General features: G+C 44.3%; 1 protein-coding gene across 10 annotated transcripts in view; it reads left to right on the top strand.

Moving 5' to 3' along the window:
• The first annotated feature begins 1976 nt into the window (after nucleotides 1–1976).
• The window catches only part of rxraa (retinoid X receptor, alpha a), a 111175-nt gene continuing 87289 nt past the window's right edge, over nucleotides 1977–25862 (top strand). For 5 of the 10 annotated variants that reach the window (XM_035608982.2, XM_035608980.2, XM_035608979.2 and 2 more), the window contains exons 1-4: nucleotides 1977–2103; nucleotides 2811–2893; nucleotides 19659–19709; nucleotides 21651–22127. In XM_035608982.2, the coding sequence (XP_035464875.1) occupies nucleotides 22100–22127 (28 nt within the window). In that variant the 5' untranslated portion in view covers nucleotides 1977–2103; nucleotides 2811–2893; nucleotides 19659–19709; nucleotides 21651–22099. Of the gene's footprint in view, nucleotides 2104–2233; nucleotides 2410–2810; nucleotides 2894–19658; nucleotides 19710–21650; nucleotides 22128–25862 lie in introns of those variants that run through there. The other 5 variants (XM_035608972.2, XM_035608971.2, XM_035608974.2 and 2 more) reach the window with 5 other exon arrangements.

Raw genomic sequence — 25862 nt, 5'->3', positions numbered from 1 at the left:
AGTAATAATCAGAAATGCGACCATTTTTATTTTTTTTGCTAGCATGTGTTGTATAGTCCCTTGTTCAAAGGGACATTTCAACAGCACAATATTGTCTAATTTGCTCTAATTATGATTTGGTTTAATGTACATTATGAGTGTGTCCGTGCAGAGGGAAACAAATCTGTGCAGGCACGAGGATTAAGAGTCCTGCTTTTACTCTCTTTAAATTTGAACTGCTAGGCACATATATAACAACGTTAACATTCAGCAGATATTGTTTGCCATCTTGCTTTTGCAATGCTAACATTTGCTAATTAGCACAAGGTCTCGCCGTGGCTTGGGGCAATCGTTCGATTTTCAGGAGTCAGATAGTGATTGAGACTCTCCGAAAACGAAAAAAAAAAAAGTCAACCTGCATAGGAATCAGAAGGTTTCATCCACTGGGGACAATGAATATCTGTGCAAACATCATTGGCCATCCATTAAGGTATGTCAGACTGACCAAGGAGGTTGTGTGATCGGTTTGGTTTGTCTGTTTGCAGCTGATTCAATTTTGTGGGATTTTGTGAAGGTCTTCTCCAAAGCTAGAGAAGGATTCTAGGTCTCTCATGTTATATCATCATATCATACCCTTTGCGGTAACTGTTATAAAAAAAGTGACTGTTGGAGGACGCGATAGCCGGTGTACAGTCGTGGAGGCACCAGCCACGATTGGAAGCTTGCGAAAGCGAGTGGCTGCCAGTCTCTGCTTTTTCCGCATCGCTGCCTCCTCCAGAATCATTTACCTCGTTGAGAACGATATGGCAAAGAGAAAGTTGGAAAGAGTGAGGGAGGAGGGGGGAAGGGAGGAAGGGGAGGATGGGCAGAGGCTTCCTCACAGAGCCTGGAGCTGTGACTGTGAGAAAAGACTGTTACGCTATCTTCACAGAACCCCCCCCCCCCCCCTTAGACCGAGGAGGGATTTTATCTCGCAGTCCTCTGGGACTGCAAAAGGCAATAGAAGGTTATTTCCTGAGAAGTGAAGCAAGGGAGGAGGAGTGGATACAGAGAACGAAAGATCGGGGGGTGTGGAGGGGGGTGGTAAAGAGGTGACTTTCGGAGTTTGCAACATCCAGGATGGGAAAGGAACAGGAAAGGTGGGGAACACGGCAAAAAAGCTGCAGAAACACAAAGCAAAAAAGCAAAACACAAACACGGGGGCTGTCGCGGTAACCCTGCGTCTCACCTTTTGCACTCCGCGATTTCCACAACAAAAACAACCCCCGCCGCATCTGAGGCCCGGGCCGGGTTTCGCAGCCGGAGATGTGCACAGAGCAAGCCTCAGTGAAGGAAATGTGCAGCACATGAGACAGATATCCAGACTTTTATGTCCTGCCTCCTTCACACGCAGCTTCTCCCTCAGTCAAAGACGAACACAGAACAAATGGCTATCAAAGGGGAGACGGGAGGCAAAGGATCTAAATCCGGGGATTGAACGGGACAGCACAGACAGAGGGGAAGCCTTCAGAGAGATCCGTGTGAGGGGACCGTGCTCCGGATCTACGGCGTTCGTACAGACAAGAGCATCGCTCAAAATTTACTGTAGGACAATTGACAATAAGTGCATCAGTGCAATTACTCTGCTCACTCACTAGCCCACTATTTATAAATGTTTGTATAATAAAACTTGAAGAAATGATCAGAATTCCCCTTATTTTTGCCTCATGTGATGTGTGTGTCTCTTTAATATCAGTTTGAATGTGACTTAAATATATTGTTGTAATAAGAAATTTTTTTGGGGGGGGCTTTTATTTTGAAATCAAATTTCAGAGTTGCTGATGCTGTCTGAGTGACACTCTACTATCAATCTGAAGAGGAATGGATTGTAGAAACAGTAAGTGCTGTAATAATATCAGTAGGAATGGAAACAGGTAATTAAGGGCATGTAGTTTATAGTTTTTTATTTTTTTCAGATTCATTCATTTTGTTTCATCTCGGTGCTTTTATTGTGAAATCGGGTCTCGCGCGCGGTTACGGTAATGCGCAGTAAATACGGGAAACTGAAAACGACGTCGGGGCCAGTTTGACCGTGTGTTTTGGAGGTGGAGGCTGCAGACAGCAGAGAGGAGAGATGTGACTCAGGTGAGCCAGACATGTCGGAGGGGGAGCAACGTCATGCTACGTGCAACCGCAGACCGGAAGTTGTTCATAATTGATCCGGGTAGTTAGCCACCTGTTAGCCACCCGTTAGCCACCCGTTAGCCTACTTAACCTTGTTCGTCGCCGAGGAGGAGGATGCTTCTGAGAAGTGAACAAACATTGTTTTGAGACAGTTTGAGGACATTTTCCTCACATTTCATTTATTTATTCATTCCACCATTTATTTATATACACTCAGTCGAAGCACTGGCGTTGTGACGTTACCTGTCCGGGTCAGTCAACCTGAAGGTAACATTAGCTTAATCGTTAGCTAAACCGTTGGGGGACATTAGCTAAACTTTGAGTTCTATGTCCTTAATTTTACCCAGTTTGAAGTTTCAAAATACATACTTGATAAGAATAAAAATACATTAATACATTGTTTTGATAAACTAGCTGAGTTTAAAGATGCAATATGTTCTTCAGCTCTCCCTATCACCTGGGCGCCCCCCACACACACCTCTTTTCTCCATTCTTATCTGCTGGACTCTTTCTTTTCTTGTTTAATCTCTCCTCCCCTTTCCTTTACCCCTCTGTCCCGTCCTTTCCTTGCCTCTCTTCTCCTTTCTTTCTCATCACTTCTCGTTCTCTCCATGTCCTGCATCCTTATCAAACAGTGTGTTGTATATTCTATGTGCGCCCTCTCACAGATCACTGGGCCCACAGGCATCAGGTGCCTTTGTCCTGTGGGACTGCCGATCATGATCCGTCTGCCTTCTTCAGGACCTGCCCCGTGAGTAACACCATACAACTAATGGTCTTTTATACACATACATAGACAAAAGTTACAACCAATCACTGATGCAGACTTTTGATTTGATTCCCTTTAAAATCAGTTCAGGAGAATCTCGTAAGAAATCGAAGTGAAAATCCAAAATGCATCAAGACATCTGCCCTTTGAGCTCGTTGGCAAGTAGCATCGAAATCGGATCACGCTGATAGTTTGGCAGACCAGACTTCAGCGTGTATGACCTTTCACAATTGTATAGTTATGCCTCCGCGCTGTGGCCAGAGGTTTTATGTTTCATACGTTGACTTACTTCATGTTTTATGTGAAACGTTGTCAGGATGACAAATTAAAGCAGGGGGGCATTCTATGACTTAGGAGCTACCGGTTGCTCTCTACTTCTTTCTAAGTGGCCCACCCCTCACAGCCGCTTTCCTCAAATCTTCTCAGGGTACGATACGTTTTTCTTTCACACACCCCACAATGCCCTGCGTTCTCATTTGTGTATCTTATGTGCATGTCAGGCCAGTAACAACACATATCCCCCTTAGCCATCTCCGTGTGAGGGTGACTTTGAGCGAAGGATTTGCTGTTGGTGGCGACGTGGCAGATGACAGGGCGCTGCCCCCCCCCCCCCCCCCCCCCCCCCCCCCCCCCCCGTTCATCAGAAAGAAAAACTTTCTGGCCTCAACTAACAGGCCCACATCAAAATAAACGGTGATATAATGTTGTCATACAAAGAAAAAACGGTAATGTGTCACATTTGCTTGAGAAATTACTTAAATGACTAATTGACTGTCAAAACCACAGGCACTTAATTATAAATATTGATTCTATTATGTAAGAGGACTGAAGAAAAGGAAAAGCTTCATATGAACCAGATCTCTCCCGCTTTGTCTCAGCCCTGCATTTCTTGAAAACTCCACATCAAAATGTGTCCGTGCTCTTGACTTTCTTTTTCCATTTTATGTCTTTCAAGGATGGATCTGTGTTCGTGAAGAGATGTATGTCGAGGGGGGATGTGTGTGAGAAAGAAAAGAGAAAAGCTCCCTTCCCTGCAGCCCCCCCCCCCCCCCCCCCCCCCCCTTATATATATACTTTAGAGTATATGTGACAAGAGGCTTTAAAGACTCTTGATGCCTCCTGTACGGGGCACTGATTTTTTACGAGAGCGAGAGTGCGGCTTCAGGAGGCCTCCAGCTCTGCGCACACACACACACAGCCTTGTCAGTGCCGCCATTCATAGGTTGCAGTTCTCACCGGCCCCCATTTATATGTTTTCTGTCACACTTTGGAGGAATTTTCCATATGTTCGCCGTGTGATTTTTGCCTGTGTCAGTTTATAGAAGAAGAAAATGTACGGCTGCTGCTCTTTCTCACAGGGACTCAAAGTCCATAGGATGTTACATGCGAACAATGAGCAGACACTCTGCTAGTAGCAGACAAAAGGCCCGAGTCAAACTGTATAGGAATTTTAAATAGAGCAATCCCATAGGGTTCCTTCTCTGTCTCCCCCCCAACCCCCCCCACCACAACCACCACGCTGAAAGCACAGTCTTTGGAAAGAGGAGAGAAAGAGAACGGGTTACAATTCTGTCATGCGGTTCCTTCTCTCCATCCCACCGCGGAAAACATGATTAGTTTTTTGTCCAAAAGTCCTTGTGCATACGTTATTGTTCCTCTGTATTCTGGATAAGCCTCTTTTTACCCCCACCCACCCACATTTCCCACCATTCTTTCAAGACATAGGAACAAATGCAGTTTAATGTAAAAGAATTGCACATGATGAGTATTTTGAAATGGGAGAAAAGATATTTGGACGGCAGGAGACAAGCAAATTAGAAATGTGTTTAATATCTGAAAGGAAGCTCCCAGATCATTGTATAACTGAAGCATGTACATACACAAAATGTGTAGAAGGAAAATGGGTGGAGGTGGGTGGGAATAATAATTCCAGCCAATAAACTGTATATTGCGTGTAATTAGTTACGTGAATAATCCATAAATCCAGTACTATACATATGCATTTTGCAGCACTTAAAGGCTATATGTGCATGATCTTCCACTCGGCTGATTAACTTCCATGCGATGATGCGACAAACAAAATAATGGGAATGAATTATGCAAGCAAACAAAGTTATTGGTTTTAGCGGGAAAAGACTGCAAAGAACCTCCAACCTTCATTTTAGAATATAACATCTCGACAGTCTCTCGACTAATTCCAGACAAACGAAAACAAAATAAAAGAATAAGTCCGGCTCCCTCCCCATGTGCGCACAGCGGGAGAGCATGAGGAGGAACAGCGGCGAAGCCCTGGCCTCCCTGACTGCATGCGCGGCACAGGGTGGTTTGACACTTTTTTTTTCTTCATCTTTAAAAATTAAATATTCTCTCTCATCCTTGCCACGGAGCTATAAGTGCTTCAGGTTGGTATGGGGGAGGAAGGCAGGGAGAAGAAGGAGTGTCTTTTTTTCTTCTTCTCCTGCTTCCCCTCTTTAGAAAACTAGATATATTTAGAAAATAGGGACATTGAAGAATAAAAACCCCCAAACACTAAAAGACGTGAAGATAAAAAAAAATTGTTCGAGAGGGAAATCCCACCCGCGATAAATCACATTATGAGAAAACAGTGAGAGGGAAAAGCAGTGCCGGGAGGGGATGCACAGATTGAACTGTTAGTCCGTAACTGTTGAAATATTTACAGCGAGGTTTGGGCAGATGGTTCAATTATGACTTGTTCTCTAAGAGCCTCCGACGGACCATTCGTCATTCATATCACCTTGCGACAGAGGCGACCGGCAGATAACTATTCAAACCTTTGTGGAGAAATCATTCGAAGGTTGTGACGCAGTTGCGTGTAACGGATACCTGGTTGTCTGATCTGAGATATTTATTCTCCTTGTATAAAATTGACTGGTGTAGTCACGGAGCTCAACAAAAACAAAATGTCCCGTTCTCTACTGACCAGGGTGCAACGAGTCGCCCCCAAAAGGAAAATGCTTACACTTTAAAAGGTTCTGGTGCTTTTATAGTTACTTGAGGGCAATATATTTTTTTTAATGTTTAATTTTATTAGCATCGTTTGGTAGCATGCCAACCTGTGAGTCCGGACCAAAAGCCTGTTTCCATCATTTGCGTTACGTAAGTCAGTGACACAGCCTGTGTCTGCATTTTGCTTCACTCTACACCCTTTGAAAAGAAAATAACCGAGACACTGTGTGCTCGGTGTCACTGAGTGAAATTTGATCTATCTATCTATCTATCTTTCTATCTATTAACGTTCATCATTCAACTCTATGAGGATGTATTTCTATAGTTTAGCATTTAATCTTTTTTTTCAGACAGGGACTATTCTTTAATTTTTATTTTCCTATATTTAACTTTAACATATTTAACCCTAACCCTTACTGAAGTTACCTCAGGGGCACATATGCAAACTTTCTTTGCCCTTAACATTCACAAAAAGGTATAATAACATCGACAAAAATGCAAATATATGTGTATATATAAAGAAAAATGATGTAAATAATCAAGTCAATTAACAGTAGCCGGTTCATTATGCCAATGCAAAACCTGCGATGCAATGTAAAGAAGTAGGTGACGATGCAGGGGACACCAATAGGAATTACAAGTGAAGGGGAAAATGACATGTTTTCTCTTTGGATGAAAAATTCTATATTCTTTCTAATTTAAAATGCATGCTATTCGGTAAAAGAAATTCATATAACAGAAAAGCACAAAACTCATTCCATACACAGTAAATATATTTTTTTCACTGGTGGACTTTTTCCACCGTGGACTACTTGGCGTCCTCTGGCGTAGCCCCCTTATTTGCTTTCTATTAAAACTCCTACATCTAAAGTGTTGGGAATGACCTATCACGTGACATAATTAATGCATAGAGCTCGTGAATAATGAATGTTCCTGCCCCAGTTGATGTGATGCCAGAAGGTGGAACTGCACCGCTCCGTGTCCAGCTTTGCATCTCTGCAAACCACAGGTTGTCTCATTTCTTTTTCTTTTTCCCGCTCACGGGTTACGCAGCACAAACTACAAAAAAATGAGACATCAACATGACGGCACGCTGTTTTTCATTAATATCTTCTTTTTTTTGTCCCCTCTGAAGACGTATTTTACTGAGAAATCATGGGGATGAAAATCGGCCTTGCAAAGACACTGAGTCATCTTTTAATCTGCCGCCGCTCCTCCCGTCCGACCAACTGTCAGTGTTAATGTTTTATCAGGCCTTTTGGGGCCATTCATCACCCTCCTTTGTGCAGATGCCAATGAGGCATCAGACCATGGGAACCCAGTGGTTTTTAAAAAAGGGCCAGCAGCAACTCGCGGCCGGTGACTGCATGAAACTGAGCTTTATTAATAAACAAAAGCTGACATGTTCAAACCCCCAAGTGACGAGACCCACGTTAGGAACTTGCCGAGGCAGGAGTCGGAGAGTCGGAGCCGCGGTCGGTGTCATTAGTGGAGGGAGCGATGGACCTTCCAATCCAGCCTGGGGCACCTCATCAGTTCTTGTCACCAGGCTGGTTTCATTAGTCACCGCGCAGATGACAGGGGCTCTTGTAAAGGATATCTCACCCCCCGTGGAGAGCCAAGTGTCCTCGCAAATAGGTTGCTGACCTCTAGAGCGTCTCTGGTCCTGAGGGGGCAGAGTGGCAGGGGGAAGGAGGGGAAACCCAAGATGAGGGCAGGCCCGGAGCGGGATGAGGTTGTGCACGGCACAACTAGGGACACAGGACCTCTGCTTTCTGGAGAATCCTGGGTGCTGACCTGCCCGTGACCCCTCATCTGTACAATGAAGTTAGCCGACTGGTGACTCCTGCACGCTCTGATGAAATGGCAGAATCCCCCAGAAGAGAAAAATACAGAGAGGGAGAAAATTCTGGGGCCCCTTCTGAATGAGAATGGGATACCCAGCAGTGACATGCTAATCTGCCTTGGTTGATGATTAGGAGTGGAGAGGTTGGAGAGGGAGAAATGAAATGATGAGGTATGGGGAATAAAAAAGAGAAAAATCTTGGCAGCTTTTTGATGTCCCTGCCGTTTGATTCGGTCTCTCTGCTGTGCTACAGTATGTAAATGACAAGCAGCTCTCTCGGAGTGGAGGTATCTGTCCAACACGTGGACATGTGATGGGCTGATAATGCTTTGATGTCGGAGGCTCCGTCTGGATCCTGACGGTGATACGCGGAACACAGGCGCTTTTTTGATATTCACTTAATGCGCCTCTTCATAAGCAAATTCACCGACATCGGATTATAAACACTTTGATGGTTGAATAGAATCAATGGCTTTTGAAAAGTGTACAAATGAATGCGCTCACTGGTTAAATTCTAAAATGCAATACCGACACCCGTTCTCAACATGACCCATTTTACTTTATGTGCATTGTATTTTGCACACTATTAAAAGTGCCTTGTATTTGATCTCTTGCAATAACCACCCGATTGTAACCAAACCTCAAAAAGACACTCATTTTGATTGCTGATCGGTATCTGACTGAGGAGTCAATGCCGGCTTTTGTTGCTTGCCAGGAACTTCACGCTATGTTTGATTCTCAGCCCTCGCGAATTTTAACGTCCTCAAATTCCTGCGGTGGCGTGGCTGAGATAATCAAAGATGTGAAATCGTTCACAACCTGCATGATGAAATTTCTGCATTGAACCGTAATGACATCCAAAATTTTATGGCGGCTGGTGAAGACATTGGTAGCTTTTCATTATCCTCAGTTCCTTCTGTCCCATCCTTGTGTCCTAGTTAAGAGCTGTGCTTGCCTTGGAGTTTGTATTTGCACAGGTGATGTGATGTATTATCCAAGTAACAATGGTAGTGATAACAATGTAAAACATCTGCATGTTTTCCCTTAAATAAACAGTTTGACAAGCAGCTACACATATTCATTGAAACTTTTAAGTTACTGCTCCAATATTCCAAAAGCACATACTTTATTTATGTAATTATTTATTATTTGCATTTGTATTTATTTCTCTCTGTAAATTCATTATGCATTATGAAATTATTTAGTAGCATATATGTTTGAGGGAAAGTAGAAATTATGTAAATGTAACTCACATCAGCATGCGCTTACATTTCCAACATGATAGAAACTGACTAAACAATATTATCTATGATACTTGTTAAAATTGGAAAAATAACTTTTATATTATTACTATTACGTAGTATGAAAAGAAATATCTGTATGATGAACGGTAAAGGTCGTTTCATGTTTTCCTTTATTTTTCAGAACCTATACAGTTACCACAACTTATCAAAATCGTTGTGTGTTTAGGGTTAAGGCACAAATCTACTTGGTTCAGGTGGGGAAAAAGATTGTGTCTTGAGTCAAAACAACCACTTCCTTAAGGTTAGAGGACTTTTGTCGTCATGGTTTGAAGAGTAAATTGTAAGTAAATGTTGTTGGTCATGGTTATAGGAGATATAACAATGACTATTTCAAACGGGGGGAAAAAAGCAGTGTCTCAACCACCCATCAACCCAAGCCTCCACCTAATGCAGGATTCATTATATATGATGTCACCTGACTTCCTCCATTGCTCCTGTCGTAGTTACTATGGCCACTAAAGGTCAGCTAACAGTAAAACATAACTGTGGGTTATAATAATCTGATTGCACGGTCTACGTATGTAGTCGTTATTTTTTACAGGACAGTTAACAAAGGGATCAAATCATTTTGACTCTATGATGAATTGGCTCACATGAAAATTTTACACTTGGTAGTAATATATATATAAAAAAAACCTATGATGATGTCGACTGTCTTCCAACAAAGGCATGCGTCAGGCAGATAAAAGACTTCGGCAAAGGATGGTCTCATGTATCCTCGCTCATGTCTTCCACCCCACGGGGGAGTCCTCAATACTCACAGTACAGTAATAAGGGAACTGAGACGTCCATGACGATGGATCTTTGGACGATGATCGTCCAAAGATCTAAGAGTGAGGAGACGTGAAATAATGTAATGACAAGCGGCCGTTTGAAACAATGGACGACAGATCCTAGCTTCTGTTATGTTTTACTTTGACACGCTGCACATACAAAGCAATCGTCTCACCCAGGGCTCGTTTTTGTCCCTTATGCCCATCGTCCATTGAATCGGAGCATTGTTGAGAGGATTCGACTGATTTAAAATGGGATTTTATTGTTATATTTTATTTTATCCAAGAATGAGTCTAATTTAAAGCATGTATAATCAATACTTAAGACTTTCCCATCAGATCTAAGAGTATTTAGTTGTTTGGGTTTCTGGTCCCAAACTTTACTGTTTTGCTTCACTCTCTCTGCTTCATTCAGAAAAGCTAAAGCACGAGGCATTTCCTGCCCTGACAAAATGACAGAAAGTTAGCAACTAGCTGGTGAACATAAAGTTAAAAGGAGCAGAATGTTGGACTTTCATCATTAGGAGGGCAGACATATTCCAAATGAATAATAATTCCTTGAAAACGATCCCTTGGTTGAGGCATAAGGTTTAAGGTGATTGTGCTGTAATCTGTTCAAAAGCCTTGGAACAGATTACCTTTTACAATTAAGTGTTTTCCTTCAATCGATGTGTTTTAGGTTAAACTGAAGAGCCATATGTTTTGTTCAGACTTGACCTATATTTTTATTGACTTTTTCACTTAATATACAGGACTTTGGTCAACAAAAAGTGCTTTATAAATAAACTTGCCTTCGCATGATGTCCCTCCGTTACAGCTGGATGTGTAAATAAGCCGCTATTTGCCAACCGGTGTTGTGTAGATTGTTTAAGCCGTTGCCAGGTGCCCCCCCCCCCCCCAAAAAAAAATCAAGAAGAAATAGACGTTGTAGAAAACAATGGAGAGTGACAGCGTGAGTGACACACTATATACAGAAGAGACCACATGTCGACAGCAATTCATTACGTAGACTCATCCATCACTACAGTACAATAGCAGACTTCACCCGCTGAAGACTTCCATATGGTGTGATCCACTATCTCACACACACACACACACACACACACACACACACACACACACACACACACACACACACACACACACACACAGCAGACGTTACTCTGCCCGAGAAGTAAAACACACTTTAATGTATCTACTGTATGAGCCTGGGGAGAGGGGAGGGTGTCCCCCCTCCCCCCCCACACACACACACACTTTGATCGTTTGTACTTTCACTCTGAAACCTTCTCTTATTCACGTGCCCCCATTGTTCTCCCCAACAAACCGTGTGCTGATCACATTATCATTACAGAGGAAATCAATCTTATTAAAGCCTCTGCGCCGTCGTTTGCCCCACAGTCTCAGCTGTGCGCCGCCGAGTGAGCGTGGCAGGACGTACAACGAATGTGACATGAGATTTGCATAAACAGTGTTGCTCTGTCATTTATTTATTTTCTCCCCCTTTAGCTGGAAAATAGAATAGAATAAATAAAAATAAAAGATGCCGTCTATTTGCTGTGTATGTCCCCGAGGGGGCATCAAACAGGTGTTGTGTTACCGGCATTGGGACTTCATTGATGGCATTACTGTAATAACAGCGTAATGACCTCATAATGTGTTCAGAGGTGTGGGCGTGCAGGGTGGGGGAAGTCGGGAACAGAACGGAGCACGGGAGCAGGTGGCAGCTCCTTCACAGGTCTCGCCAGTGTAAATCATTATATGGCTAATGGGCTCATGATATCAGTGCTTTTCTATTAGCGGCGGAGAGGTCATAAAGACTGGGGTGCCGGGGGGGGGGGGGGGGGGGGGGGGGGGGGGTGAGTCTCAGCTGAATGCTTTTTGATCAAACTCTACACAGCCAGAAGAGGAGCATGTCTTCTCCGCCACCCACGACCCACCAACCCAGAGACCCTGTCTGCAAAGAAAAAGGGGACATGAAGATTAGTCATCCGCATGTCTTTGATTCACTGAGTCACTCTCAACCCTCCTTGTGTTTTGTTTACTTTCTGTTGTGGCCGCGCTATCGTTATTATTCCACGCTCCCGCACCTGAAAATGTTGGATTTTGTTTAAGTACAGTCATTAGTGCCGTGCAGCTGTTTTCTTTGTGGAGTTGAAGTGCCAAAGAGCCAATAGACATAAATCCTTATTTTTTTCTATTTGCATTATGTTCTGACATTAGTACTTTTCAAACCAGCACCTTACATAAGCAGCCACATAGTTTTTTTGTTTTTGTTTAGATGTCCTGATCGTCTTTTATAAGCTTTGGTGTTTGACGTTACCACATACTTTTGCATTATTTCATATATATCAAAAAATAAGGATTTGACACAAGATCTACACAGTTGTCACAAAAGACTTTTGAATTTGGGACTATAATGATAATAATACTAATAAACTTAATTCATTTTGCACTTTTCATAGCATAAAATGCAGCTCAAGGTGCTTTATATTAAAACGGTGGTTAATACAGAACAACAGAAGCCTAAAAACAAAACATCAATAATAATATAATAATAAAAAGGGTTAAAGCGATGTAATGATTGTGCTTAAAGAAAAGACAGATGATTCATGTTTAATATGTACAGAGGGAGTTTGTTCCAAGTCTTTGGTGCATAATTACAGAATGCTGCCTCACCAGTTATATTTAGTTATCAAATGGCATATTGTAATTACAAATGGTTCCCTCCGCCCCTTATTTACACACACACCCTGGCAGCAGAACATCAAGCTGCACCTGTGAGAATCTAACATTCAGGACTGCTGTGCTAATGGTGTATATACTGTATACAGTCCTGCACCGTCTACCGGCATATACAGGATTTCCCATGTTGATGCAGGCTGCAGATGCATCATCGTTTAGCCGCTCCCATAAATACTCACACTGTCATAAAAACCGGAGCTCTGCATAGAGTTAGAATGTGATCCCTCACCTTGGCAATATTTCAGTTGTATAAATAGCGCACATTAATCATTATTGTAACCTCATGCTTGTATTCAATACACCACCTTCATAGAGTATTTACTGACCAAGCAATGCATTAAGGTAGTCAGACATGTCAACATATGTAGGGAATATGCCAACAATGCTTTATTTAGTCTATTGAAATGAGATGTACAGTACAAATATCTGTGGAGTCAGTGGTTGTTCACAAACCACCATATTTGTTTCTTCAATCAGTAACAGTGGTGACAAACAGGTAGCACGGAACTTTGTCTATGTTAAAATGTAGTATATACTGTACCATGAACCCAAATTAGCTTCTGCAGGAATTTAAACTGGGCTGCATCTTTTTGTGTGTGACTTTTTCAAAAAAAGTTACATCAGTGTCCTCAGCTGGAACCCAGAACGAAGATCCTGACTGACAGAGAGGAGATCAAACGTCTGTGTCTTTCTCCATGCATAATGAGTGTGTGTCTGGGTGTGTGGGTGTGGGAGTGTGTGCAGGCTTTTTTTTTGTGTGCGACTGTAACTGTTGTGTGTCTGTGCACTTGAATGCTTGCTCATGCGTTTGCATGTCTGTCTATATACAGCATGTGTCTAAGTATAGGCGGATGGACAGATATATAGCTTGTGTGTTGTTGTTTTGTGTGTGTGTGTGTGTGTTTCCTTTGGGCTGGAGCAGACTACGCAGGCCGGTGCTTCAGCGTTCAGCTGCTCTTGTTATAGTTTGCTGCCACAGTTCGCTGAAGGACCCGCTTTCCACTCGCAGCGCACCTCCCCCCACCTTTTTTTTTTTTTTTCTTCATTCGAAAATTTCATAGATGCATTCGGGCAGCTCAATGACAAGACGTCTCTATTCCTGATCCAAAAACCTCCCAGCGTCCCGCAAAACCTCCTTACTAAGCAGCAAATTGGCATGCTGGGACTATCGCTTCACTCATCTCGAACGGGTCTTTTGTGGTTTGAAAGCCCTCTGAAAACTTTTCTTTTTTTCTTTCTTTCTTACTTTGTCATTGAGAGGCACTTTCATAAAAACTCCAAGAAAAAAAAAGTGTTTGCTTTTATACTTGGCATACTGCGAGGGAGGAATACTGTAACTCCGTGCATAATCTATTTTGTTTACTTTTACAGCTTCCAATATATTATTTAAAATACTCGCTGCAGCTCTTTCCGTACCATCAGTTTCACCAAACTGTTTCACGAGGTATATTACAGTGGGAAGAATTTATAAATGTTTTTGCGTAACTTTCTTTCTTTTTTTGTCTCCAGCTGACAGCTTAAATCTAGGTTATATTTTATTAGTTATTTCCCGTGTAGGGAAAGAATGGCAAATCTGGAAGGTTCCTTGCCTCTGAGGTGTGAAGGAGGCCCTGTTTTTTTTCTTCTCCCCCCTTCAGCAGGGCCTCTTGTTGGGGGAAAGGAGGTGGGAGGTTTGCAGGGGTGTGTGCGCAGGGGGCTGTGGAAGAGAGAGGAAAGAGGGGTTAATCACGTTTGCAACAGGACGGGCTTCCCCCTTGAAGTGGGAGACAGTGGTAGGAAGTGTCCAGATTTATGGCGCTCCATAGCCCGGCCATTGTAGCCGCCTTCACCATGGCAGTTGACCAGCAGACAGAAGGGGAGAATGTGAGAGAGGAGCTGTAAATCACGGCGAGAGTGTGGCCCAGACACACTTGCACACAAACACATCGAGCACTATGCTAACAGCTCACCGGGCAGATCATGTGTGAAGGAAGGGGTGTCTCTCCACTGGTCTGCTGACATAAAGGATCTTGAGCGGTTCCTGTATGAACAGTTACAAAAAAAATATGCTTCTGTAATTTTTTTCTTCTGAAAGGTTAAAATCCAAAAGATCTTAAGAAAGTTACCACCTGTACAGCCTTCAAAATTCACTGAAAAAACACTATTATTCAATGATATATATGTAAATATGAAGTATTCATAGAGTGCTTACCTCTGCCAAGACCAGGTATGTTTCAACTTCTTTTAATGTTCATAAAAGAAAAGGGTTTTCTCCTTTCTCTTGATCTAGAGCTACATCAACAAAAATGTTATTTTGGAGATTGTAGGAATCCTGAAATTTGGGGTTTGGCACATGGATGAACTGTGCAAAATGTTTGATTAATTCCGACTCATGGCCCCACACTTGAAATATAGCTATTTCAATTTGCCGTATTGCTTCAGCAGGACTTGGAGCCCAAAATGGCACCAATGTCTGCCGCAACATTTCACCATAACTTGTGCACATGTCAAAAACAATTCACGCAAACGCATTGATGCTTTAGAGAATCAGGGAAGTTTTTGTAAAAAATAGACCACAACCACATGGTTTTGGGAACCAATTAGAGAACGCTGTGACATATCAAAGAATAAACAGAGGACTTACTAACTTTCTTTTTTTGGCCTCAGTCGAGTAGTTTATGGAGCACATTTAGTAACAGTTGAATGAAATTTGTTTAAAGAGTGGAAATGGTTTTGACAGAAATGGGCTTGGGCTGCACCGAGGACGACATAATCTTGAGTCACGAGCCAAAATAAAGAAGCAACTTAGAATTGTCTAATAACTACTCTTTAATCTGTATTCCCCAGGCCAATGGACTAACATTCTGCCAAGTATCCTTTTTTTTTGGGGGGGGGGGGGTATACTGCTAATTAGGACACAATAAATGTCTGGATATTTCAAAAAGAAGAAGACTGTGAATGTGGGGCGTCTTAACTGGCAGCAGTAATATGAGCCCCATGTGAGGAAGGTTAATCCAGACAAATAGCATCACTGTAACTCCCAGCGTCCCCTGGGCCTCGCAGAAAAAAACCCTAATGCCCTGATATCTCCACAGGCCCTCCTTTCAAAGACGGGACAAATGACTTTGATTTCAGCGAAGGAAAGAACTGCATTTATCTGTATTGCATCTCCCGTGTCTGAATCGCAGGTTTATTTTTTTCGCCCAGGGGGTGTTGCATGTGTGGCTGATCTGTCGCTGCTGGTCGAGGAGATGAGCATTCAGGAAGCGGCGGCGGAGGTGTCCTCTTACTTCACTGCACTCTTGGCGTTCCTCTATGTGAAAACACTCTCCGTTTCTTTCAAGCACGTCGATTTCCTTCACGGGCGGTCTGAGGGTCACTTAGCATGCGGCGTGCACGTGTGCATCTTTCTGCAAACGTGTGTGTGTGTGTGTGTGTGTGTGTGTGTGTGTGTGTGTGTGTGTGTGTGTGTGTGTGTGTGTGTGTGTGTGTGTGTGTGTGTGTGTGTGTGTGTGTGTGTGTGTGTGTGTGTGTGTGTGTGTGTGTGTGTGTGTGTGTGTGTGTGTGTGTGGCGGGAGGTGTGGAAGTGCCACATCCACAGCTTAAACCGAGCTGGTATCCGATCATTCGAGTTTAATGGCCGTAGCAGATGGGGGTGGTCTCTTGTCACATTTCGACTGCTGTGCCCTCATGGACTCTGGCCTGGTTAGAGACCATCCATCCTCGCGGCGGCAGCGGAGCCCGGCCCCCCCTTACCGAACGTGCGCTGTGCCCCGTGTGTACACAAGATCTCTGGCCTCGGCGGGGAATGTTTACCCAGCTGAAGTCCAACAGTATCGCACTCTCTCTTTCTCTCTCTCTCTCTCTCTCGGCAGTACTGTATGGACTGGAAATGACACATCTTTTGGCCAGTCAGAAATATAGAGAGCTTTCTCTGAAATTTAATTTCTAAATATACACATTTTCTTTTGCATTTTCAAGGAAGATAGAAAAAAATGGAGAAGCTTCCCCTTTTATCCAGCCAATCATTTATCCGGACAATATTCCACCCTATGGAATTGAACCGTTTTGTTGCAGGATGTGCTCTGATTGCAAGTTACAATGCTGCAAAGCAATACAGGATTAGGAAACAGGATCAACAACAATGCAACGACAAAAAGCACAACACCCCTCCCCCCCTCAGAAAAAAATTAATGCATTCTGTAAAATTTAAACTAGAAACTTGTGGTGAATCTAGTCAGTGATGACTTTGCTTTCTCTAGTTACTATTACATTTGGATGCAAGAATTGGGAGTTTTTTCTGCAATTTCAAAACGGAATTGGTTGCTAGGACCGACTAATGCGGTTGGAATATGACAAATCTTACATACACTGCTATAGACTAATTGAATCAGTAGTGCAGTTAATTCTCTTTTTAACCTTCCACCGTGTACTTGCATCTCTTTCAAATCCTGACACACCCCCCCCCCCCCCCCCCCCCCCCCCAAAAAAAAAAAAAAAAGGGGGTAAAGCTTGACTACACCTTCAACCCTTTGCACAGCCATAATTCACCCTCCCAATCTGTCGGCTCCGGCAGCGCAGTAGCTCCATCATCGGGCAATAATGCTGGACTCAATCGTGGGCAGGAAGATGATGCTCTGCGGGGACGGGGTACATTCTCCTCCGCGTGAGATAAAAAACCAGCGTCTGCCAAGTGCTGACGAGATTTATCGCGGTGTCTGTTCTAAACGTAGCCAATTTCACTTTAATATGATATTAAAGAATGATGCATGCCGGAGCTTTCAGATGTTCCCCCTTTGAGGGAGTCTCATCTGCCCGTGGCGGCGTTCAAAACCCCAGCATGGCGAGCCAGCGCTACAGCTGATGCAGTGTTCATTATTGATAACAGCCCTGGGCAGAATGGGCTCTGATCATTTAGGGAAATATTGTGTGATTTTTTTTTTTTTTTTTTCAACTACCGTTTCTTAGCTCTGCGCTTAGATTCATGCCATCTATCAGTTCAGTTTGATGGGCAGATAGCCACAACGCTCTTATCAGCTCCGATGGAATGAACTCTGCCTGTGAAAACAGGGCAGAGAAAACTGACGCTGTGCGTGTGAGGTGGATTGTATTTCATAGGAATGTCATTTGAAATGTTTCCTGAAATCTGCGTGTTACAGATTTATGTATTTATTTTTACTTTAAGATATAAAGAAAAACAATGAGAAACTCTGGAACGGAATTGAATTTGTCTGAATTTTTCAGAAATCCATTGTTCTCCAATCAGTTTTCTGAATCCAAAATTTAAGGTGTGTGCTAATGCACACCAGACTTCCACTTTATCTGCATACATTTTCTTTTTCATTTTAGTGCAACTTGGGTATTATTTGGGGATATTTAGCCAAGATTCAAATCATAATAATATAAAAATTGTTGAGATCTTGAAATTTGGCGCTTGCATTCCTAAAGCTTCTGTGTGATTCACTTTTTTGTTTTACTGCTCATGTTTTCCAACTCAACTTCAAATCAAGTCAAAAGCACAAGATGGCGGCCCCCGTATCTGGCATATTTTAGCGTTTTATTATAATATATAGGGGAAACCAAGAAAATGAAAGTTGTAATTAACTAAATTAGACAAAATGTGTCACTGGTAATCGAAAAATGGTAACGCTCTGGTAACGCTCTACAGAAAGTATGGAAACCAGAGGGTGCGTAGAACAGAAGAAAAACAACCTTCGAAAATCTAAAACTGCACAACATGCATTTGAAAGTGGTCAGCAAATATGTCAATTACAATTTTTTAACTCTACTGCACACGCCCGTATGGTCTGTTCATATCTGCCCTTACAGCTCTCTTGTTTTTTTTGGACAAACTAGCCATGTTTCTGGCCACGTATGTGCTTCTGTGCGTGTGATGGTCCCTCTTCCTGCCTCTGTGTGCGTCTCCAGTGTGTCAGCTCTTGTTGATTTCCGCAGGGGAAGTTGCCTCAGTGCTATCCTCAGACAAAAGCCCTGACCCCGGGGTTAAGGAATGTGAACTCGGGGCTGTGACGATCAAGACCTTCCCTCGGGGCAGACAATGCCGAACACCTCAGCAAACGCCCAAATGATCTCACATGCTTTTGTGTTTCGCCCCCCGATAGCGCACCTTTTTTCCTCGGCCCCTCAATCAACCGGTCACATTTAAGTGGAATCAGGCTTGAAAACGGAGAAAATATCAGGCTCCCTAATAAAAACCAGATCAACTTTGTGTCTGACGTCTTGAGTGAAGTTGTTTCCTCTGTTTTGATAGGAGGCTTGGCTTACTTAACGTGTGCAAAATGGGATTCCTGTATGTTGGTAGGTTTATACTACAACAGTTTTGATAAATAGACCATAATTGAGCAAACGTGTAAAGATTTTCAAATGACACCAGATGATTCAATTTGAAAATTGAACACCTTTGGAGTTTTGGACCATCAGTTGGATACAGCAAGCAATTTGAAGACGTCGTCTTGGTCTCTCGGAAGCTGTGATGAGCATTTCGTTCACAATTTTCTGACTATTGACTGAACAATTAATTTTAAAAAAATCATCCAGTGTATATGTATGTATCTGTACATTCCTCAGGACTGGAAACCATTGTCATTGCCACTGAAAGAGGCCATAATCACTTTTACGGATGAGCTTGTTCTGAATGGTCAAAGTACAAAGGAGACCAAAAGGCTCTTGTCTCATTTATCACCCACTTTAAGGGGAGGCAGCAAGAAGCGGAGGAGGAGGGGGAGCTGTCAAAGCAACCATAGCAGAGTGTATCGTAACAGTGGTGGTCCTCTCATCCCCCTGAGGCCCAGACACATCGCTTAGAGTGGAGAGAAAGACGTCGAGAGGTGAAAGAAAGAATGAGGAGGGAGCGAGCTGAGCCAAGAGATATTGCGATTTAAAGAGTGTTGTGTTGTGTGTACCTGAGGCCTGTATACGAGCGGAGGTGTGAGGCGTCGGAGGAGAGTCAAAACAGCCTCCAGAGAATTTATGTGGACGGAGGTGAAGGGTCAGACTGCTATTAATCATGGATTGAGGATTAAATGGCCTCGGCGCGGAGGGGCCGATGAGAGGAACCCGGCCTGTTTTGAGGTGATTAAAAAGAACCACGTTGTGTCTGTCTTCTATTACAGAGAGGCGAGGACCTGAGGCTAGAACGGCCCTTCTGAAGTGAGGACAGACGGGTATAAGGAAATCCAATCGGCGCTCTTCCCTCCCTCCCTTCCTCCCCGCCCTCCCCTCCCTCTCCCCAATGAGCGTTTACTCACGTCAATGAATCCACTCAAACATCATCGCGCAAACACGACGCGTCTTGACTATCAGTCATCAGACGCCATGTAACGATTGATAATTGTTCGCTCAGAAGGAATAGATGAACCGAATATTCACACAGTAGCCAAACATCTGCACAGCTACACAGAAACACAAAGACGAACATGAAAGGCAAAAACACAAATTCTCTCTCACGAGCGCTCACACCTTGAATCGGTGCCCAGTTAGACTTTAAGTTTTTACCGTTTGCCCCCCCCCCGCCCGCACAACTCCCTTTGATCTTTGATATGCCATGCATTACCATTAATTATGCATCTCGCCTCACTGCAAACATGGCTAACACCTTCAGGTGTTTAATAGGAGCGGACTTATCATCACGGGCCTAGAGGATGGCTCCGGGAGGCTAATGTACAGTATATATATATATGCTTGAGTCGCTCCTATACATGCTCTGCACAAGGGATTTTTTTACAGTATGGGGAGAATGTAAAGCTTGTGTCTTCATCAATCTAGGCCAAAGCTGGGACGGGTTTTTTCTCATTCCTGAAACGTGTGCCTGCCCTGCGAGTGTTTGGAAGGAGAGGGAGGTGTGCGCCTGAATTTAGGCAGGGTAAAAACTTTCACGGGCCAAGAACCGGAAAATATAGCGGCGAGAACAATATATGAAACGGATCTAGATCGAAGACATTGGTGGAACGCAGCGAGAGTTATGCAAATGGAGCGTGCTGCGGCTTGCTGTAAAGCTAGCCTTGGGGGAGGGGGGGGGGGCGCTCAAACTTTTATGCATCTGCATTAAATTCATAGATTCCCCCCCCTTTTTTTGTGCCACGTTGGCAGATCACAAAATGAATTTCATAAACATTAGCAGATGTGGAAGGGGGGGGAGAAAATATGGGTATTGTAACTGAGAAGCACTTTTGCTTGCGCAGTTTTTTATGCTCTTGAATTTCAATTTGCTTGTCATTTTACATAATATTAACGCTGTTAGGATTGCGTCATGCTAGCCAACATCTAGATTTATTAAGCTTGTGATATGAAAGTAGTTTATCATGATCTAAACGTACTAAATGTGCCGGCCCGAACTTAAATGTTCAAGATCTTTCGAAAAAGGTACGCCCTTTAAATCTTACGGAGCCCCTAAGGGGACCACTTGGGCACGAGAAAGGTTCGCGTGTGCACCAGAAACTATCGTAAGTAGAGCCGTGATGTCCTTATAATGAAGTCCAAGGTTAAAATATAACACAGCTAATTTGTGTACTGTCATTTCCACACGGAAACATAGCGGCCCGGGTGGTCTCCTGTGCGCACGCAAACCTTTCTTGTGCCCACGGGTACGTTTCTGGTGTGCACACGTGAAACTTTCTGGTGCCCACTGGTACTTTTCTGGCGCGCGCGCGAACCTTTCTGGCGCGCACGCGAACCTTTCTCGTGCCCACGGGGACGTTTCTGGTGGGCACCAGAAAGCAAAAGTTTTTTTTTCCCTTCACCATGTCCCCTTAGGGGCTCCGTGAAATCCCAACAACAGCTCTCGGGGTCAGAATTTAGAAAAGGATTCCGATTCTACAGGCGATTTTGAGAGATACGCTAATTGCTTCTGCTGGTTGAGAAAAAGCGCCTCTATCTCTCCTGAGCCAACAGATGTGACCAGGTTAAAACAACAGCAGATAAGGCGGTGAAAAGACTCAAGAAGCCGCTGCTCAGCTGAAAGTGCTCCACGTGATGTGGTGGTGGGGAGGAGGGGTGTAGTAGGGAAAATTGTAAATAATATCCAGGATGAAATGAACTGTGCGTCTATCTACCCCCCCTCCCCCCCCCTTTTTTTTTTTTTCTTCTTTTGGGGGTTAATTTCAAAGTCCAATGACGAGGCTTGTTGCCCGTCGCTGCAAGCTCGCTCGACGTCGGTGGGAGTACCCCCTGCGCGGGTCCCTTTTGCAGTGCGCATCCAGTAGTTGGAGTTGTTGCACAGCGCGAGAAGAGTGAGGGAGAGGAGAGTGAGAGAGAGGAGCAGCTGAGTGAGCAAACACACACACACACACACACACACACAGAGAGAGAGACATCAGGGTGGTTATCATCCGAGACTTATCAGACAACGACCTGTCACTTTTTCCTTTTTTCACACCCGCTTCGAGCCGTTCTTCTAGAAGAGGCGCAGGAGGAGGAAGAGGAGGAGGAGGAGGAGGAGAAGAAGAAGAGGAAGAAGAAGAAGAGGAGCCCTGCTGTGGTCTGCTCAGCAGCCTGTGAGAGAAGAACTCCCGAACGCGGTCGTCTCAGCTGGTATGAGCTAACCCACCGGGCGGACATGGAAACCAAACCGTTCCTGTCACTGGGTAAGTTTTGGCTTTTTATTGAACGACGAGGTGCGTCGCTGCAGCCGCGTGAGTTCGTGCTCGCGCGCGCGTGTGTTGTCTTCTTCTTCTTCCCTTTTCTTGAATGACACCTTCATTAGACGATTAAGGTGAAAAGGTCTCTTAATAAATCTCTTGTCGTTTGACAGCCCGCGCAGGAGCGAGTTGCCCCCCCCCCCAAAAAAAAACGCGTCGACGCGTTCAGACTTTGCAGACGAACTAAAAAGCGGACGCTGCCTTTATTTTTCTCCCCCCACCCCCTTAACCTTTCTTCTCTTTGTTTTTTAAAAGAAAATCATATAGTTCCTCCCGCATGTCTCGCCTCTCGTGTCGTCTGTCGTTGACAGTCGGAGCGGACGTGTCGCCCTGGCGACGAGGTGACATCCCGCTCCGCGCGCTCTGCCCGCGTGCGCCCGCCGCAACTTTCTAACCGTCGACGTGTTCTGGTCAACCCACGGGCAAGACGCGTCAGCTCAGGTTAACAAGTGGGATGGAGGGTCTTTTGAACGTCTTCAGAAAAAGTTCCAACTTCAACGGGCGGCTGATCGCTGAGTGTTAAAGTTGTAATGTCACGCGTTGTGTTCAAGTCCTGAGGTTTTGCATTGGTTTTCTTAGTTGTTTTCCTTTATGTGTGTGTTTGTGTGTGTGCTGTTTTTCCCACATTGGGTTGTCGAAAATTTGAAATTGGTGCCCAATGTAAAAAAAAAAGTGTGCTCGAGCTTTTTGATTGGTGCACGAGTCTCCAAGAGGTGACACAGGTGAAGTGGGTTGTTGTCATCCGGTAGTTCTGTTACCTGGAAACTGCTCCATTCAATGTCCACATGCAGCTGCTGATCCGCAGGCTGCCGGGGATGAGACTCTCTGTTTTTGTTCTATAGAGGCATGAGTGGCAACTTTCACCCCCCCCCCCCCCCCCCTTCTTCTCCAGAAAGTAAAGCCTTAAGGAAAAAGAGTGCATTGATAAACAGCATAACCATCATAACTTTAACAAACGTAGACTAGCACGAGCCATGTTTGGATGACCAGAAAAGGGTAAATAATTTGGTTTATGTACAGGCCTGTTTATAAACCATTAATCTAATCTAAAAAAAATAATTTCGAGTTTAAACACACACTCGCGCACACACACGCGCGCACACACACACACTGTAAATCATTAATGCCGAACCTGCACGCCATTAGTTTTGTCAACGTGAACAGCGCAGACCCTTGTCCCCCTTGCAGCAGAGAGAGAGAGAGACGCAGCACATGGGGACCGTGTATAGGCGAGCCTAGTTATTGTGTCTGGCTGCTCTTTCATGGGGGGTTGTGTGTGGGGGGGGGGTCATGTTACACCTCGACACGTTTCATCAGCTGCCTGTACGCTTCGAGGAGATTTGCGGGGGACACTTCTGAGACGCCGGCGAGGGTTAACTCCTGTTACAGAGCCTCCGCTCGCTGACACTGTCGCCACAAACGCCTTTATGTGGCTTCCCAGAAATACGCTGAACTGCCAGCGTTACACACACACACACACACACACACACACACACACACACACACTCACTGACAGGCTGTTATTACAGGTGCAACCGTATTGTGTGTCCATGCTGAAAGTGATTCAAGTTTCACTCTGGCTAAAATGTGCACCAGAGTAGCTCATACAGACGCCTGTCAGCGCGCGCGCACACACACACACACACACACACACACACACACACACACACACACACACACACACACACACACGGGCAGAAGGAGTCTTATCTGCTCGGTGTAAAGCTGTAATTGTTTAAGTGAGGATGAACACTTTCTTTTTTTTCTTCTTCCTTCATCCCCCTCCATCGGTGCTGGATCTCGTCTCTTCCTCCTCCAAAAACAAACCACATGCTGCCGCATCAGCAGCCTATATAGTCGCCTATATAGTCCCTAATCTGTCAGGGCCTCAAATCATCGCCATTTATATATGTATATATTCAAACTCGCTCCATCAAAAGAAGCGCAGATTTGTTAATTGGCCACTTCAAGGACGACGCTATCGTCGACAAGTCCTTGAACGTATCGATTAGCCGCGTACTCTAAGTGTAATTATGTGTCCGGCCGCATTAGGGAATTCTGCCACGCGACTGTTTGAAATGACAGCGTGTACATTTTTACAGTTATAGATCGGGGTGGTTGTTGGCTGTGGTGACGACACCCCTCCCTCCCCTCCCTCTGGCCGCTGCACACTCAGCACTGTACACTCATGTGTTTCCCCGATCCCTTGTCTTGTGTCTGTGTCCATGAAGCTGTATGGAGACCGAAGGGGACGACATTGAGAGGAGGACGTGTTCCTTTTTTTGTCGGAGCACAGGGCTGATTATGAAAGTCTGACAAACTGTGTTTGACTGCGGAAAGGAGAGGAGACGGTGTGAACAGTGCTGAGGTGGAAAACAGTTTTAGTTTTGCGGCCGATACGTCGGCACCTATCGCCGAAGTTTCACCAGTTGAATGTTGCACGTGTCGGGTTTCTCCTCGTCCGGGATCTGAAGGACAGAAACAGTTTCGTTGTCCAGTTTCTGAAGAGCGCAGAGACCGATTTGATCACTTAAACTCAAAAGGTCCATATGTTAAATAAGTTTTCAAGAGATTGATGACAGTTTTTCGTTCTAAGTGAGTGGTAGTCTCGATGATTTATAGAGCTCTCCGTGAAACAAAGAAGCTCTCTTTGGAATAATCATGATTAATTAAATCCTGTTGAACAGAGGTTTGTGCGTGTGTGTGCGGGTTATTTTCCCTGAATCCAGTAGACCTAAATTCTTCTGTTCTTTCTGTGTGGGGGACCATAAGGTACCTCCATCATACACGCACACACACACACACACACACACACACACACACACACACACACACACACACACACACACACACACACACACACACACACACACACACACACACACACACACACACACACACAGACCCCCCTCCCAAAATCAATGAAGTTCATAGTCTTTGATGAGAAAGTGAGGTGTGTGTGTGTGTGTGTGTGTGTGTGTGTGTGTGTGTGTGCGTGTGCGTGCGCGTGCGTGTGCGTGTGTGTGAAAGACTGAGGGCTACATTCCTTTTCTGGCAGTAACTCTGGAACAAAGGTAATACAGGGAGGGTGCCGGCCGGGAGGGGTGTGTGTGTGTGTTAGTGTGTGTGTGAGTGTGTGTGGTGGAACTGTGCTGCCAAAGCATTTGGCCAAGTTTGTCTTTTACGGCCGTCCAGTTTTGTGTTCCTGATGCGATGCCTTTGGTCCCCCTTTTGAGGAAAGGGGCTGCAGCTGTCATTTTTATTGGAGGAGTTTTATAGCGAGACTTAATGGCTTAAAGTGACAGCTCTCTCTCTCTCTCTCTCTCTCTCTCTCTCTCCTTTCTCTCCTTTCTCTTTTCTTCCCTCTCCCCTATCTCACCCACGAGGCCTTTAACTCGAGGAAATCAAAGAAAAAATGTGCTTGCCTCCCATGTGCCCACCCCCTTCACCCCTGCCAACACGCAAACCAATCGAAAAAAAGATTGATGCTGCAAGTATGAACACATCAAATGTGTGTGTTTCTTTTTTTAATTACAGTAAGCTGCCACGAAGTGTAGGCCAGTGTTCTCATATCTCTGCTGATCATCACAAAGCATTAATTACACTTCATGACTAAGAAGAAGCTGCGATGGCCACAGATGAGACGTGTGCATATTATTTCAGCCTGTCTTGCTCCTCTCT

The sequence above is a fragment of the Scophthalmus maximus genome, chromosome 20 (assembly GCF_022379125.1).
Source record: "Scophthalmus maximus strain ysfricsl-2021 chromosome 20, ASM2237912v1, whole genome shotgun sequence".
NCBI classification, from domain to species: Eukaryota; Metazoa; Chordata; class Actinopteri; order Pleuronectiformes; family Scophthalmidae; genus Scophthalmus; species Scophthalmus maximus.
This window is presented reverse-complemented; position numbering and strand designations above follow the sequence as displayed.